The following is a 17,660-nucleotide window of genomic DNA, read 5'->3' on the forward strand; positions in this document are numbered from 1 at the left end:
CCTGAAAAGGAAGAGTCAGTACGTAGGAAGCGTCTGCTAGTGAGCAGAGTCTCAGCAGGACAGACGGCATGAACAGCAAAAGGGGAGCTGCACCTACACATAAAGAGATCCCCAAAATTATTAAGAAATATCTTCCCAGCCAAGGCAAACAAGTGTCAAAGAGTTTGTGAAGCTGTAATTTACATTCATCTTGAAGAAGAATGCTTCTCAGGTCTCTACGGTGAATTGTTAATTAGCATCAAATAAGAAAAAAATATAATCACTTTAAATAATTTTACCTCCAATTATATACTAATACGCTCTGTGGAAAGCCCACGGATATGTTATACAGGAATTAATCCTAGTTAGCTGAAACTATCAACCTGACAGCCTAGAGCAGCAGTTCTCAACCTGTGGGTTGTGGCCCCTTTGAGTTCAAAGGACTGTTTCACAGAGGTCGCATATCCGATGTCCTGCATATCAGATATTTACATTATGATTCATGACAGTAGCAAAATTACAGTTATGAAGTAGCAATAATAATTCTATGGCTGGGGGATCACTACAACATAAGGAACTGTATTAATGGTCGCACTATTAGGAAGGTTGAGAACCACTGGCCTAGGGTCGCCATTGAGGGATTGCCCAGATCAGATTGGCCTGTGAGGGAGTCTCTGGATTATTGGCGTAAGAGGGCCTGGCTCATGTGCACTGCTCCATTTCCCAGGCTACATAAGAAAACTGGCTAAACATAGGGCTATGAGTGAGCCAGATGGCAAGCAGCATTCCTCCATGGCCTCTGCTTCAGTTCCTGCCATGAGTTCCTACCCTAGCCCTAGCTTCCATCAGTGACAGACCTGTAAGCTGAAACAAACCCTTTCCTCCCCAAGTTGCTCTCTGTCAGGGTATCCTATCCCAGCAACAGTAAGGTAATACTGAACCTATATCACTTATCTAAAGAAAATTAACAACTTAAGACTGTATAGGATATGCCTTTTTTTAAAAAAAAAATTTTAAGAGCTGCAAGGTTTTGCAGGTAATGCTGATTCAGGAAGCCTCTCTCTTTTTTTTTTTAGATTTTATTTATTTATTATATACACAGTGTTCTGCTTGCATGTTTGCTTGCACGCCAGAAGAGGGCACCAGATCTCACCACAGATGGTTGTGAGCTACCATGTGGTAGCTGGGAACTCAGGACCTCTCGAAGAACAGCCAGTGCTCTCAACCTCAACCTCCAGGCCATCCCTCCAGCTCTGGATTTTTTTTTTTTTTTTTTTTTTTTGGTAAACAAAATGCAAAGAAAACACAAGGGCTGCCCCAACGAGAAAACACATAGAACTTTATAATCCAGGAAGTATAAAGTTGCTAGCTGCTCAAGTAACTCAGTTTTACCAATTCATTTTCTTTTTTAACCAATAGGAAGAAGGGAAAAAGAGACTTTTCTGTTTCTCTTACCTATGATAAACATGTCAATAGCAGCAGGATTCCGAGCCACTTGGTCCTACATGGGGGGGTAAAACGAAAACTGATACAAATACATTTATTCTTGTTCCTTACCTAGACCTCTGGGAACAAAGCAAAATAGATAAAAAGGAATTCATTGTTCTAATCAATACTCAGATAATCCTAGTTGTTGTGAGTTAACTGTCTTCCAGGCCAAGCAATCACCATTTGAGAGGTCAGCTATCCTCTCACCACACATGTGAAAGATCATCCCAGCTGCTTTGGTCGTTTATGCCCCATCTCCACAGAAGAGCCCAAGAGGGCACAAGGTTCTTACCCGAGTCTCCAGCTGTTCCCTAATACCTGGTATAGAAGACTAGGGCTCATCCGTACAGCTATGGGGAAGTCCCCATACCTGCTGGGTAAAGCTTTTGAGGTGCAGCCAGTTCATGAAGGGGTACCCACAATGCCTATAAGTAGTCCCTCACTATGAAATAAAGTCACTGGTTCCCCAGAGTGAACTTTGGTGGGCTCATGCCTCTGCCATTGGGACCTTAGGAGGAGGGGTAGAGAGTACTTATGTCTCTCCTTGAGAAGGAATTTTAGCAACACCTGTCAGTTCCTACGATTATAATTTCTAGCTTGGACTTACTCTATAAAATGTTTGGAGGCACCTCTCAAATGAAAACATCGAGTGCTATTACTATTAAGACAGGAAACTATCCTTCAAGAATATAATTAGCAGGTAGAAGTGATAAAATAGATTGCCTGTTATCCTAGAAGAAAGGGCTTTCAATTCAGAGTCAAGAGATCTGAACAATTCTAGGATGATCAAAAGATAATTTTACATTTTATAATCAAGGAGTCTGATAATAAGTTCCTTAACGTGAATCACAACTTTCCATCTAAACACGTCACAGTCTGCACTATTTGTCCAATGGCAAATCTTCCTTTTGGTTATCCCTATCACTATGTGATGATATAATAATAATAATAATATATATATATCAAATATAATAAAATGTATAGTGCTCCAGCTTATTTTATGTCCCTGAATGTAGCTAATACATACATTTATTGTCAGAACACGTTAAAGCCATAGTCAAGCACACTTCCCACTTACTGGACATTGGTAGAACACTTCATTTTTATTTCGGCCCTCTGCAGCTTCCACGGCTATGTACTGACTCAAGCCCGTATGTATGCAAAAGGTTAAAGGGAGGCAGTATTTCAGTCCTTGTCTCTGCTGAAATCCTCCAGCAGCAGTATCAACATCTAGTAAATCTTCAGAGCGGTAGTGATTTGACAGCGCCATACTTCCGAGCAACCTGAGAACACAGACACAAAGCTGTCAACAGCAGAGCAACAGAAACACACGGGGCCGTGGGGTTTGGGGTTCATCTTCTCGGTGAATAATTTCACGCTGAAAAGTTTTGTTTTGGTTTGGTTCTTCCTATGCATCCTTGGCCAGTCTGGTACTTACCACACTCTGTTCAGAGTGAGCTTGGATTATTCGCGTCCCCCATTCAACACGTTCAGCTTCACAAATTCAAATTCACTATTTTTTCTTTTTTTTTTTTTTGAGACAGGTTTCTCTGTGTGTAGTCCTGGCTATCCTAGAACTCACACTGTATATTGTAGAATATTATTTTAAGATGTGTTACATTTCTCGGGAGGCAGAGGCAGGCGGATCTCTGTGAGTTCGAGGCCAGCCTGGTCTAGAAGAGCTAGTTCCAGGACAGGAACCCAAAAGCTACAGAGAAACCCTGTCTCGAAAATTCAAAAAAAAAAAAAAAAAAAAAAAAGATGTATTACATTTGTTTATGCTGTGGAATGTTTAATGATTCAAAGATGTGTTGCATTCTTTTGTCGCATTTGCTTAACTCTGTGATGCTGTGTTACTTTGTCTAAAACACCTGATTGGTCTAAAGAGCTGAATGGCCAATAGAGAGACAGGAGAAAGGACAGGCAGGGTTGGCAGGAGAAAAAATAAATAGGAGGAGAAATCTGGGAAGAAAGGACTAAGGAGTGAGGAAGTTACCAGGGCCAGTCACCCAGATACACAAGCTATGGGGAAAGAAGTAAAGAAAGGTATACAGATGTAGAGAAAGATAAAAACCCAGAGGCAAAATTTACATTAAGAAAAGCTGGCTAGAAATTAGTCAAGCTAAGACCAGACATTTATAAGAAAGAATAAGCCTCTGTATTTATTTGGGAGCTGGGTGGCGGGCCCTCAAGAGTAAAAAAACAACACTGTAGACCAGGCTGGTCTCAGACTCAGAGATCTGCCTGCCTCTGCTTCCTGAGTGCTGGGATTAAAGGCATGCACCACCATTGCCTGGCTCAAATTCATTCTTTAAATCAGAATATTCTTATTTAGATTTAAAAATTAAATGTCTAAAGTACTTAAACGTCAGTCATTTTAGAAGAATTATAACTTTACTGCCTTTACGGAACTTAGTGTGGTGGTTCATGCTGTAACCCCACACTAAGACTAAGGCAGAAAGACAACTGAAAGAATGAAACTCGGGCTAGATAGGGAATTTCTGGACAGCGCATACTAGAAAATACTCTCAGGCTGGGCAGTGGTGGCGCACACCTTTAATCCCAGCACTCAGGAGGCAGAGGCAGGTGGATCTCTGTGAGTTCGAGGCCAGCCTGGTCTATAGAGAATTCCAGGACTGGCTCTATAGCTTCTGAGAAACCCTGTCTTGAAAAACCAAGAGAGAGAGAGAGAGAGAGAGAGAGAATGAATGAGTGTAGGTGCCAGAGTCATTGGGAATCCCTGGAGTTGGAGTTACTGGCCACTGTGAATTGCCCAACGTGGGTGCTATGAACTGGGGACCTGTGCAAGAGCAATATTCACCCTTAACCCCTAAGCCATCTCTCCAGCCCCCTAAACTGACCTGTTTATGCCCCATCCCTGCTATTTCATTTCTGAGTAGTACTCTGTGTTATCAGGAGGATGCCCTTGGAGAATGCCAGGGGATACTCAACTAGAGTAGAGAGAACTTGCATCAAGTTCCTAAAACATTTTGCCTAACTTGTAACAGGGTAATAAACCCATCAAGTGTCCTTAGCAGGTTAGTTAACTATACTCACAAATACACGCACATATATTTCTCTCCTGTGTCCCACAGCTCCCATCCCCAACCAGATCTCACTTTAATCATAAATATGTGTTGTCAGGTATAATGCTTCTACGAGACACATTCATTCTGGTAAAATTTAATTTAACCTATGTTATCTTATGAATTGCTATAAAGAAGAGGGAACTCCCCCTCTCAACAATATATACATTCATAATATATAAACATATATTTTCTTATATATAACTAAAGAAAACTGTGAACAAGATGTGTAATGTCAATGTCTGAGAATTACTCAAACATCAAACATCTTACCCTGGAACCACTAACTTCTGCCCATTGTGAATCCGGTACGAACAGCGATAATCATCAGGGAGCTTGCAGCCAATCTGAGCTTCCACAGCATCCAGGTCTTCCTCACGTGCACCTTCTGCAAAAGCACACCAGAATCAGAACTGTGTGTGCACAATGAGACTTCAATCTAGTAGATCAGTTGCCAACTCAGGAAACAATCCTATAGCAAGTGAATTCTGTTCAACATATACCGACAAAATATAGGGCAATGAATTGATAATTAATTTTAAACACTGAATAAAGTATTCAGTTTCCTCTTAACAGGTAAAACACCAGCACAAAGTAAAATGGAAAGGGGAACCACGAACAAAATACCCCCACAAAGTAGCCAGAGGTGGTGCACATGTTTGTATCTCCTGGAGTAAGAGTTCAAGGTGAATTCCAAAAAAGGAAAAACAGAAAAAAAAATCAAATAAAAACACAAGGGTCAATTAGGCATCTAAAATCACCTTGATTTTAAGCAATCATCAATTCTAAAACAAGTGGCCAAAGAGATGAGTCCAGCTTTAGGCAATACTATAGGACAGATAGATTAAAAGAGAAAGGTGGGCATCAGAGCCCACGAAGTAGAGAAGGCCCTGTTCAAATAAATAAACATGGTTTGCTAGGTACAGAAAGCCAACTCCTAAGAAAAAGTGAACTGGAAACAAACCAGTCCTCATGGACAAAAAGTGCAGTTTTTCCAACTTTATCAACCCTAGACCAGGTTAATGTGATCAACCCCCTGATGGTCTGCAGAAAAAGCAGAAGGAAATCTCTAGAAGAAAAATTATTACCCCAAGATCCAAATAGTGCTGTGCAGTCACTCAAAAGAACTAAGCTTCAATAAAAACAGGAACTGACTAAAGAGCAGGCAGTGCTGAGACATAATAGTCTAAAAATTAAAATCACAAATCAACACTAAGGGGCTCAGTATGGACTAACATGTATAGGGACCTGAACTGGAGCCCAAATACCCTCCCATAAAAGGTGGAGGGAAATGATCAGAACTAAAACTCTTTCAATGCCCAGGAAGTGGTAAATATTAAATTCTATTAGCTTTCAATAAATCAAAAATGCATATTTTAATCTATATTGTGATCACTAAAAAGGAAAAAAGCAAAGAAATTAAACATAAGAATGCAAAAAAGAGTGAACATTATTTAAATAACATATAAATAAAATATCTCTAAGCCAAATAATCTGGTGGAAGGACAGACCAGGTAAAGAACAGGGGCTCAAGAATGCAGTGCAGAGGTAGAGAGCACAAGCTTAGAAGGTGTCAGGCCTTGCCAGGCGGTGGTGGTGCACACCTTTGATCCCAGCACTCTGGAGGCAGAGGCAGGTGGATCTCTCTGAGTTCAAGGTCAGCCTGATCTCCAGAGAGTTCAGGACAGTTGGGGCTACACAAAGAAACCTCGTCTGCGGGAAGGGGGATGTGTTATGCCTCAGTTTCAATTTCAGCACTGAAGTAATAAAAAAAATTCTACTCAAGAGACTCATCTTGATGCAGACACAGGGAAAAGAAAGCTAGGACGGCTGTACTCAGAACACACGAGACAGGCTTAAACCAAACAGCTGTACTAAAACTAATGGAGAACTTTCATAGTAGTAACAGGTTACATTCACTATGTAGGAATCAATTATATACACCTAAGTAAGACAGCATGCGCTTATGCACGAACACACATACATATATGTATGCACACATTTTTCCCCTCTTAAACCCTGGAGTATACTACAAGGGGGTAGCAGGCTAAGCAGGGAAGTACCACCTACAGCCCTAAATATATTCTAATGTCAGAGTTAAAATGGCAAAAAAAGTTTACAAGCAGTGAATTAATTCTCCAATGCTGCAATGGGTATTAGCAGCTTAAAACAATGCTCACTTGTTTGCTTATTTTGCAAATAAAGGTGAGGCGAGGACAGTCACGCAGGGCACACACCCTGCCCCTCCTCGTCGGCTTAGCTGAGTGGAGGAGTACACTGAGCTTATCCCCCTAGGACACCAAGCCAAGAACTCCTTATCTGTTTCTACAGATCAAAAATTCAAGTAAACCCAACTTCTATTTAAATCACAATGTTGAAATCCTGGTGTTAACTGAGACGCTAGCTCATCTTACCCATCTTTTGCTTCGGATTCTCTAAGCTCACTTATTTGCAGAATTCAGCAACCTGCAGTTTTTTCAAAGAACCTCTGAGTCCCCTGACATTTCCTATTAGGTAGCTTTCTCCTCAACATACAAGTCTGCTTACTCAAAGTAAACAGGAAAAACATATTATGAATCTGCCTTCTGAAAGGCCCAGATGCGTTTTAACATAGGCCCATTCAAGATCATTTTCATTTTAATTAACATCTAAATGCAATTCATTTGGGACCTTAACTATACCTGCAAAATCTCTTCACCTTTCTTTTTTTATTAAAGAATATTTTTTCTTTTTTTTAAAAGATGTATTTATTATGTATACAATGTTCCTCCTGCATGTACTCATTCCTCCTGCATATACTCCTCTATGCCAGAAGAGGGCACTAGAATCTCATTACAGATGGTTATGAGCCATCATGTGGTTGCTGGGAATTGAACTCAGGACCTCTGGAAGAATAGCCAGTGTTCTTAACCTCTGAGCCATCTCTCCAGTCCCCCACCTTTCTTTAAAAATAGAGAAGTTACTATAAATAATTGGAATATATTAAAAAATGGGAATCAAAATAACTTCTTATATCCCTGACTATATGCAAGGAGAAATAACTGTACCATGCATGTATACCATAAGCTGAAAATCTTGGGCTACTTCAGAACAGTGCCTACCACAATAGGAAATTTTAGCAAACCTCCCAGTAACTAATAAAAACAAACAACAAAAACATTTAGTTTCATGTCTATCTTTGTGCTATTATAAACTATCACCTATACTGCACATCAACACTGCATTCTTACTTTCAGATTATGTCCTCTTGAAGTAGTTTATGCTCATGCCAGATGAATGTTACCACTCATCTCTTCTTAGAGAATAAGCTGTTAAGATTATTAACGGGGGGCGCCAGTGTTCCACCCACTCCTTCTACTAAAGCCATCTATTCTGCCTTCTAACCCAGGTTTAAGCATCTTTTCATGAAATCATGGTTTGTCTGAAAGTAACATTTTCATGAGAAATTACAATGGAAATATGAAAGAATAAAGGAATGATAATTCAAAAAGACTCGTTCTAATGAGAAAGAGTAAAAAAGAACGGATTCCAGTTTTAGCTTAGCAAAACCACAGCAAACTCATGGTTCCACTTAGTGAATAAGTCTGAAAAAACATGAAGTGGAAAGCAGATTACAGTGGTATATTTTTTGTTTTAATAAAGCTTGCCTGAAGATCAGAGTGCAGAGCTAAACCACTACTCAGTCACAAAAGTCAAGCAATGGTGGCACACACCTTTAATCCCAGGACTAGGGAGACAGAGGCAAATGGATCTCTGTGAGTTCAAGGCCACTCTGGGCTCCGCAAGATTGAGTCTGTCTAAAAGAGAAACAGAGCTCACACAAAGGTGATCCCTGCATTTGGGATCACATGCCTTTATAAGGCCAGCACTAGCAGGTGGAGACAGGAGAGATATGGCTGGACAGAGAGGGGAATATAAAGGGAGGAGACAGGAACTCAGTAGTGTGGAGTCTGAGGTTGGTGAAGAGTACTGTAGGATCACCCTTTTGGTCTGAAGATTTGGTAGAGGTAAACGGTCTCTTTAGTGGTTGGCTGCTTTGCTTTTCTGATCTTCAGATTGAACCTCAATTATCTGTTTTTATTATTCATGTTACACAGATAAGCAGTTACAAATGTATTTTACAGGGATTAGTTAACAAATCCAATAGAAATAGCTTGTTACGATTTCTAGTCATAATTAGACAACAGAATAGAAAGAACATAGATTCTGGGGTCAAATAGACTTCAGTTCAAATCTTGGTTTGACTACTTTGTAAAACTCTGCCAAAAGAAAAATTTCCAGATTCTTGTGTTACTCTAACATGCTTAAAGACCCAGGTTCTTTCCTAACATTTGATAGACATCAAACAAGAAAAGGTATTGACAAAAGTTTTCAATTAAAAACTAATCTTGGGTTGGAGAAATGATCCCATGAATAAAACATGTCTTGTCACATAAGCATGACGACTGGAGTTTGGATTCCCAGAAACTACATAAAAGCTGAGCAGGTGAGGCAGCATTTGGGAGGAAGAGACAAGAATACTTGGGGTAAGCAGGCTACCTAGACTAGCTCAGTCATTGAGCTCAGTAAATAAAGTGGAGAGCGATCCAGAGAGACATGTGATGCTCTCTAGCCTCCAAATAGGAATGCGGGAGCACATGTGAACATACATACACACAAAACAATAATAACAATAATCATCTTTAGGGCTGGGTTACAGTTCTATGGTAGAATACTTGCCTAAAATGCATGAGGTCCTGGCCTCAATCACCAATATTGCAAAAATAAAAATAAATCATAATGGTTATTCTCAAGCAATTTTTGCATTGTTTCTTTATATAAAACAGCTATAAAGATAAAGTAGTTCAGCTTTTATTTAATATCCATATGGGTTCCCGGGTTAACCAAAAAAGGGCAAGATTCTTGTAACAACATCAGCACTATGCTTCCTTGTCTATTAACAAAATGTGTATGGTGAACTAACTAAGAGGTTGGATTAGCCCAGGTACACAATAGATCAAAGTTATTTCAACTAGTCTGTTGTTAATGTAAATCTAAATGTGAATGGGGGACCCTGTATTCCTAGTACCTTTCAGAGATAAAACCATCCGAGGACACCTGGGCTCCAAGTACTTCTTGAGGTCATCCCAGGCCTTTTTAATAGCAGCATAATGGTTAATGTATCTTCCTACATCTGAGTAAGTAGCTATGAAGAGAGATTTCCAGCACTGATTCTTCCGGGATTTCTCTTCCCTAAATAGATTTTAAAAACAAAACAAAAAACACACACAAGATTAAGAAAGCTTTTAAAATGATTTTTAACATATCTCTTTTCTTTTCCTCTGCTTTTTGAGACAGGGTCATATATAGTAAAGGTTGACCTTCAATTAGCTATGCACCTAAAGATAGCCTTGAACTTCTGATTTTTCATGCCTCTAGATGCCAAGTACTAGAATTAGAAATGTGTACCATAAACTTAGCTTAGCACATAATTTTTGATACTTACCAACACACCTTTATTGGAAGTTTGTAGTAACTCTGCCTTTTTATTTTCTTAATTTATTTTAGCTACAAAGAGAACTAGATAATGAGAAGTGATAGACCAAAAACTTTAATAGTTACTACTATTCTGTCACGGTAGGGTTATTTATTAGTCACTACTTTCTACATAATTTTCCCCCAAGTTTCCCATTTCTTAACAAAATATGTGAATAGTATATCAGTATAAACTTCAACTTACTCCTAAAAATACATCAGTTAAAAAAACAAACTTTGAGATAGTCTCAGTAGGTCTGGCTGACATGAACTTATGAGTCAACAGCCTCTAGGTTACAGGTGTGTGCTACGGAACCTGGACTCAACTATAAATATAAAAAGCACAAGTAGTTGTCCCATTTTTGAGAATATTTAGAACCTAATGGCATAATATTGCTCTAGCACATCTACATTGATCAAGCCAGAGAATCTTAAATCAAAACAAACACATGATTCATTCTTTCCTTGTTTTAATTATATAAACATTTATTGTCTACTTGCCTACTAAGAACATTAAAAAATGCACTTTTTTCCCCTTTAAAAAGTGGATAGTCTAATCATGAACAAAGAATAAAATGTTAACAGAGGATAAGCAACCACAAAGGGTACTTGAAAGTACTGTCAAATGGGCTTAGATCTTTTCCTACAGAAGATGCGGAGCCACTGAAGGCTTAAGGGGAAGTTGAAAGGGGAGAGTTGAGGCTGTGGTTTGGGATGCTATGGTAGATTTAAGGGAGAAAACCAGGATCGTTCCAGACCATTCCAGAAGACTTAGGGAGGTTCTGAAGCTGGAGAGAGGCCATAGACTGAAGAGCGCTGTGGTAACCAGGTGGGGTGAGTGCGTGTGGAGACTGGACTGGACGTGCTAAGCTAGGGATCCAGGTGAGTGCAGGGATAAAGACTTAGGATGACTCCTCTGGCCTGGGTTCACGGATGGGTGCTACAATGAAAACTAGAAATGTAGAATCAAAGGTTTAGATATAAAGGAAAGAATAAATCAGAGAGCAGAGGCCATTTTGGTTTATTGAAACAGTACATGTAGTTCAGGTTAGCCTCAAACTCAGAATCTTCTACGACGGTCTCACAAGTGCTACACTCCAGGTATATATCACCACACCTGACTCCAGGTGTACGTTTTGTTTGGTTTTAGTTTGGTTGGGGGAAGGGGTGCAAGGAGGGCATAAAGCATCTTTTCATTAATATGTATCATTAACATAAATATATACAGCTATCAACAAGGCTGGGGTTGTAAGGCAACTGCAGAATGCTTGCCTAGCATGACTGAGGTCCTGGGTACAATACCCAGCACTGTAAAAACTGAGCTTGGGATTTTTTTTTAAAGTCTTGAGAAACCCTGTCTCAAAACAAACAAAACAAAACAAAAAATAGTCTTTAGTTCTAAGCCTTTAGAAGTTATTTATGGAAACTCTTTCTATATTTCCAAATCCTTATACCTCAGGTCCATGATTTATAAATTTTACAAATGCCCCAAAGTGAAAAATGAGGACGTATTGACACTTAGAATTCCTCCTTCCTCATTCTTCCTCCTCCCAATGCTTGACAGCTGTTACTAACTTTTCCCTTGGTAGAACTAATGCTTTCAGCTTCAATAATATACTTAGTTCAAGGCCAGATTGTCTACAAAGCCAATTCCAGGACAGCCAGGGCTACGTAGAGAAACCCTGCCTTGAAAAACCAAAGTACATTATATTTTAAATATATATTAACTATATTAAATATTATATATATACACATTTATACATACATATATTAACTATATTAAATATTATATATATACACATATATACATACATACACTTAGAACCTATAGTTCTCTACCAACTTTGGCATCCTGGCTTCCCACAACTGGAGGATATGTCAGGTACTCCTGCCTTTCCTTCTTCCTCTCCTAAACCTCACTGTCAATGTGGGGACTTTGACTGGACCACTAGCAGGAACTAGGGCTGGAAAGGAAAACCAGTGCATGGTAGTAGTGTGGTAGTCAAAGGTCAGGACTGAAAACTATATATTCTACACTAGAGTCTGGGAAGGGGAGAAAGAAAGGGGGGTCAGAGCATCACTGGAAAACAGAGTTAACTAGAAAGGGAAGTATTAGTAGACAATGGCTACAGTCTACTTCAACTTACTATGTTGTATAACTATAAAGAACTAAAAAGAAGGTGTTAGAAAACTCCAAATACAGTAAAATGATACACACTTAAGGAGCAAGAAATACTAATTAGCCTGACTTATTATACACTGTAAATGTCTATTGAATTACACTTTATCCCATAAACATGAGCAATTATTGAGTATCAATAAAAATTACTCTAGTGCAGCAATTTTCAACCTGTAGGTCATAACCCCTTTGGGGGTTGAACGACCCCTTCACAGGGGTTGCCTAAGACCATCCCACATATCAGATATTTACATTATGATTCATACCAATAGCAAAGTTACAGTTATGAAGTAGCTATGAAAAAAATTTTATGATTGGAGGCCATCACAACATGAGGAACTGTATTAAAGGGTCGCAGCTTTAGGAAGGTTGAGAACCACTGCTCTAGCGCCAAGCGTGGTAGATCACCTTGTAATGCCAGCAAAGAGGCCGAAGCATAAGGACTGCAACAAGGTCAAGGCCAGCCCAGACAAGAGAATGACAACAATGAAAAATTTATCACCTACACCATAGCCTACACCCACAAAAGACCAAACGGTCACAGAATACTTACTCAGTTATCAGCCAGTATTTTTTGCAATGTCTTCTCCACAATGGATCATGAGTTGAAAGTTGGCTAAGTCTTCGACTGACATAGCAACAACTGGCAGGAACCAGATTCAATTAGTATAAAAGGAGGAAAAATTAAAAACAAAGATTAAAATAGTCATTCTTAAATTTTATTTGATTCTCTTTATTTTTCCTATTTCCACTTACTACCTATATAGCTGTAATGCAGTATCTCTGAAAATCTATTTAATGTATGAGTTAATATAATTGCCCTGTGAGCAGTAAGGAGAAAGTAGCATACTGTCTCATATTCAAACTAAATTCCCGATAGAGTAATACAGTTTAATACAACAGCCAAGCACATATGTACCCAAAACGTTAGGGCCTGGCAACAGGTTGGACACTTGGCAAAGTTGGACTGTACTGGGCAAGAAAGAAGCTGCAGTATGCTGGATGAGTCTGTAGACAAAAATAGTATTCAACGCCACTCATTTCCACAAACATTTATGGAGGAGTCATGTCACTTCAGCTTAAAATTCTGATTACTACCTAAAGTTCTGAATTGAAATCTGTTCTTACAAGAGCTACATGATCTCACCGGCCACCCTTCATGCAGCCTGCCTGTTAGTCATTACCACCTTCAGCACAGCTTTCTCGTTTTTCTAGTTGAACAGGCCACACTATTGTTTACAGACCCCAAGCCTCTCAACACTGCTCCCTGCACGAGGACAGAACTGTACTCTGCCTCCACGTCCCAACAGTACCACATATGGATTCCTTCCTAACGACTGTTCTGCACTTAGCTGTTTCCATCTTGTCTAAGACAGAAATGTATTTAAAGTACATCTTTAAAAGATCATATTTCCAATTCACTATTGTATGCCTACATTTAACAGACACATGGCAGGCACTCCATAATATTGATTGATCGAATGAATACAAAAAAAAACAATCCTTCCACTCTAGAAGCGCACACAGTTATGACGAACTGTAGCTGAAGGAAGATGGTGGGAGAGTAAGGTTGCCAGCTGAGCAGTGAGTGCTCCGGACAAGACGCAGAGCTTACACAACAATGTGCGAGTGTGTGGTGTGTCGCCTGATGTCTGCTCTAGCTAGAGTGGACTGTGCAAATACGATAATGGAGGAAGGCCTGAGAGGCCTTAGATAAGAAGCTAGATGATAAGGGCCTTAAACACTGCAGATGTTCAGGGTACAGTCTGCAAACAGGGCTATTGCGGGCTTTTAAGAATGACTCGGAAGATAACTCCGGCAGCAATCAAAGATAGAAGGCTGTCAAGATCAGTTATACCTGGAGAGTATTTCAGAGGAATCAATTTGAGTTGGACAGCCTTCCCTACAGAAAAACTTTCTCTGCTTTAGTACAGGCTGAGTAGGGGAGAATGTGTTTTCTGGACAAACAAAAGTGTGAGCAGGTACGGGTGGAGGCCATAACTGAAAATCCAGGACATACCTCTGCTACCACTTAGGTAGGCCAACCAACCTGTAACTCCAGGAAGTCCATACCTCTAAAAGGCCCCTAAAACCCAAGGTCACAATCATCAAAGCGCCAGGATCCAGTAATCAATCAAAACACAAAACTGTACCTTCCCCATAGGAGACGGCCTTTTTGCCTCCTCTACAAACACACGAAAGCACAAGAAACCCTGGCCATGCTGTTAAGGATGTAAACAATCCTAACATGGGGGTGGGGTGACATGGAGTGGGGTAGAAAGTGGGGCGCAGCTGCGCCATTTCTTCCTCCAACGTAAACAGTCCCGTTCTCTGAAAGAATTGAGTTTTTGGCCACCCTCACTAGCATGCCCGGTGTTTCTTTTTGGAGCAAACGTTGGTAATCTGGGAAACCCTGAGATAACCTGTAAGGCCTCACCGGAAGTCGGTGACAAAACACAAAATCCAACCACCCACCGTAAAAAGGAAAACTGACAGCCAAAAAAAGTCGCAAACACAAGAGAAAGTGCATGCTGCCGATGACCACGGTGGCACCAGAGGGAGTCAGAAGGTCGCAGACCTCCTCGCCCGCGTTCTACCTGCCCACGTGGGCTCTGGTCATCCAGGATTCCAGGCCCGACAGAGATGCTCGTGGGCCGGGACAGTGGCCTTTCCACGGCGCCAGACCAGGTCTCCAAGGGCCAGCGAGGGTCCGCGGCGTGCCGCACCAGGAACCCACCTCTCTCCTCGGCAAACCGGCCTAGCCAAGGCTTGAGGGAGAGGGCGCGAAGTCCCCGGGACCCGGACAGGAGTGGGGCCTGGATGCCCAGCCCCCTCCTCCGCGTCTCCCCCCCAGCCCCCGCCGTGGCTCTGCAGGATAACGGCTGCCCTGCAGTCACCCCCTGGTGCGGAGGAAGCCCGCGTCCAGCCAGCGACCCTGGGCCTCCTTCCCTGCCTACTTCCCTGCTTCCTTCCACGTTCCCACCCCTGCCATGAGCGCCGCCCCATTACTTGATCAGGTCCCTGTAGTCGACGAAGGATAAGATGAGCAGAAGGGGGTCGGTGGGCAGCGACTCCAGGGTCAGCGGCGCCGTCTCGGCCTCTACGGCAGCCATCTTGCCCGGCCCGCTGCAGCCTGGCACCACCCCGGCCCCGCCCCCGCCGCCCGAACAGTTCCGCGGCGCTTGCACAGGTTAGTTATGTAACTGTCACCCGGCCACGCCCCTGTGGCCACGCCCACCCCACGGTCTGTGCCCCGCCCACTCCGCGGCCTGTCTGCCCCTCTGGGCACTGCTGGCTGGCGCTGTGTCTGGTCTGTCTGTTGCTGCGTATTTCCATTCCCATCCCGTCTCCTAAGGTTAGCTAGAACCCTTCCAATCGTTCTTCTCTCTCTTCTTCCTGCCATTTTATATGTGCTATCCCCCAAGCCTCTCCCTAAACTTGACACTAATCATCCCAGGCCTCTGGGTCCCAAACCCATTACTTCATTTCCAATCCAAGATCTTCAGCCGGGCGGTGGTGGCGCACGCCTTTAATCCCAGCACTTGGGAGGCAGAGGCAGGCGGATCTCTGTGAGTTCGAGACCAGCCTGGTCTACAGAGCAAGTTCCAGGACAGGCTCCAAAACCACAGAGAAACCCTGTCTCGAAAAACAAAAAAAAAAAAAAAGAAAAAAAAGATCTTCAGTTTCCTGACTCCTCCGCCCCACCCCCATCCACAATCTGCTTTTGCGGCTCTGAGGCCTTTCTACTTCTACCGAAGGAATGGCAGAGACACACAAGGAAAGGCACTCCAACTTCAAAATAATCGGGAGGTTAGCATTCGACCACTGCCCACAAAGCAAAATGGACATAAAAATAATCGGCCGGGCGGTGGTGGCACACGCTTTTAATCACAACACTCGGGAAGCAGAGACTGGCAGATTTCTGTGGGTTTGAGGCCAGCCTGGTCTACAAGAGCTAGTTTCAGGACAGACCCCAAAGGTACAAGGAAACTGTAGGGGTGGGGGAGGGGGGAGAACAACAGAAAAAAGAAAAAAAATCTCTGGATAAATTCCTTATCTAGATACCCAACAAATGTTAATTTTGAAAGCCTTTACCCACTTCCCGGAGAAAGTTTCTACCAACTACGTAGTGTAAAATTATCAAATAGGAATCTTTTCCATCAAGTACTAGGGAACTCATGTTTAGGACAAGGAATTTAATTATTTTTATCCCCAACTTGTAAGACTTCTCTACAAATGTTTTAATCCTCTCCCCCAGTAAAACCTTCCAGTAATTTGAGTCAGGTGACGGCAGCTGCTCTGACAGACCTTTAATCCCCTCACTGCGGAGTTCAAGGCCAGCCTAGTCTACCAGAGCTAGTTCCGGGACAGCCAGGGCTGTTACACCGAGAAGCCTTGTCTCGGAGGAAAGAAACAAAACAAAACAAAACAAACACTTTCCAGTAATTTGATGACCTGGAGCAGTGACCCCCCCTCTCACGGCCAATTTTTTTTATTTCATCCTAGTCAATTGAATTGAGACAATGAGGAAATTTCCACACAGTCACTACCTGAATTAGCATAAAAACCCGATAACCAGATGCCCTGCCTGAGTCCGAGGTGCTGGCTCTTCAGAGCACACCCTCTTTATCTAGAGGAAACTTGTCTTGTGCAGACGCATTAGCTGGAGTGGTGGGCTCTGTCTTTGAGACCTCACCCTTATTTCTCACATTGGCCCAGAGGATATGCTCTCTCCTGCCCCTCTGATGAGTTCAAATTTTCAGCCTGAGAGTAAAATGTATGGAAATGGAGTTTTTAAATTTGTATTCTATAAATCCAGATTGAGTACCACAAGCGTGAGGGGCTGAACTGACTGGGACCGCTGCAGGACCGGAAGAGGCAGTTCTTCAACTTTGAAAAGCTGATAACAAGGTGGGCGTGGGAGAAGGGGTGGGGTGGTGGACCGTGGAGGAGTAAATTCCCCTTTGTTGGTTTCACAGGGGCTGTGTGTAGAGAGACTTGAGAGATCCGAAAGACCTGGACTTCGTGTACCAGGCACTTCCGTCACTAGAAGCGAGATGGAGCATTAGCTGTCTGTATCTAAGTTCTGTGAACTGGTCCTCCTCTCTGAGACCACCCCTTCTATCGTGGGTTAAAGATAATACCTATGCTAATAAACGTTGATTTCCCAAGCTTGTGAGTACAACAGTCACCACATTTCCTTGGTGACTGTAAATATCCTAAAGAAAGTTTCCCTTCTTAAAATCACATTTATTTTTGTACTGTGTATGCATTTGAGTGGGGGGAAGGTATGTGTACGAGCAGACATGGAGGTCAAGGATACCTTGCTGGAATCCATTCTCTCTTGTAAGGCACTAGCAAGTGCTTCCATTACCTAAGCAGTTTCACCGCTGGAGAAAGTTTCTCTCACGTAC

General features: G+C 41.9%; 1 protein-coding gene across 2 annotated transcripts in view; it reads right to left on the reverse strand.

Moving 5' to 3' along the window:
* Fbxo3 (F-box protein 3) overlaps positions 1–15,398 on the reverse strand; it is a 28,357-nt gene extending 12,959 nt beyond the window's left edge. For both annotated transcript variants that reach the window (XM_057780534.1, XM_057780535.1), the window contains exons 1-6: positions 15,256–15,398; positions 12,800–12,889; positions 9,622–9,785; positions 4,827–4,941; positions 2,546–2,750; positions 1,435–1,480 (exon numbers count right to left, since the gene is read on the reverse strand). In XM_057780534.1, the coding sequence (XP_057636517.1) occupies positions 1,435–1,480; positions 2,546–2,750; positions 4,827–4,941; positions 9,622–9,785; positions 12,800–12,889; positions 15,256–15,359 (724 nt within the window). In that variant the 5' untranslated portion in view covers positions 15,360–15,398. The remainder of the gene's footprint in view (positions 1–1,434; positions 1,481–2,545; positions 2,751–4,826; positions 4,942–9,621; positions 9,786–12,799; positions 12,890–15,255) is intronic.
* Positions 15,399–17,660: the final 2,262 nt, after the last annotated feature.

Source organism: Chionomys nivalis, chromosome 9 (assembly GCF_950005125.1).
Source record: "Chionomys nivalis chromosome 9, mChiNiv1.1, whole genome shotgun sequence".
Lineage (NCBI taxonomy): Eukaryota > Metazoa > Chordata > Mammalia > Rodentia > Cricetidae > Chionomys > Chionomys nivalis.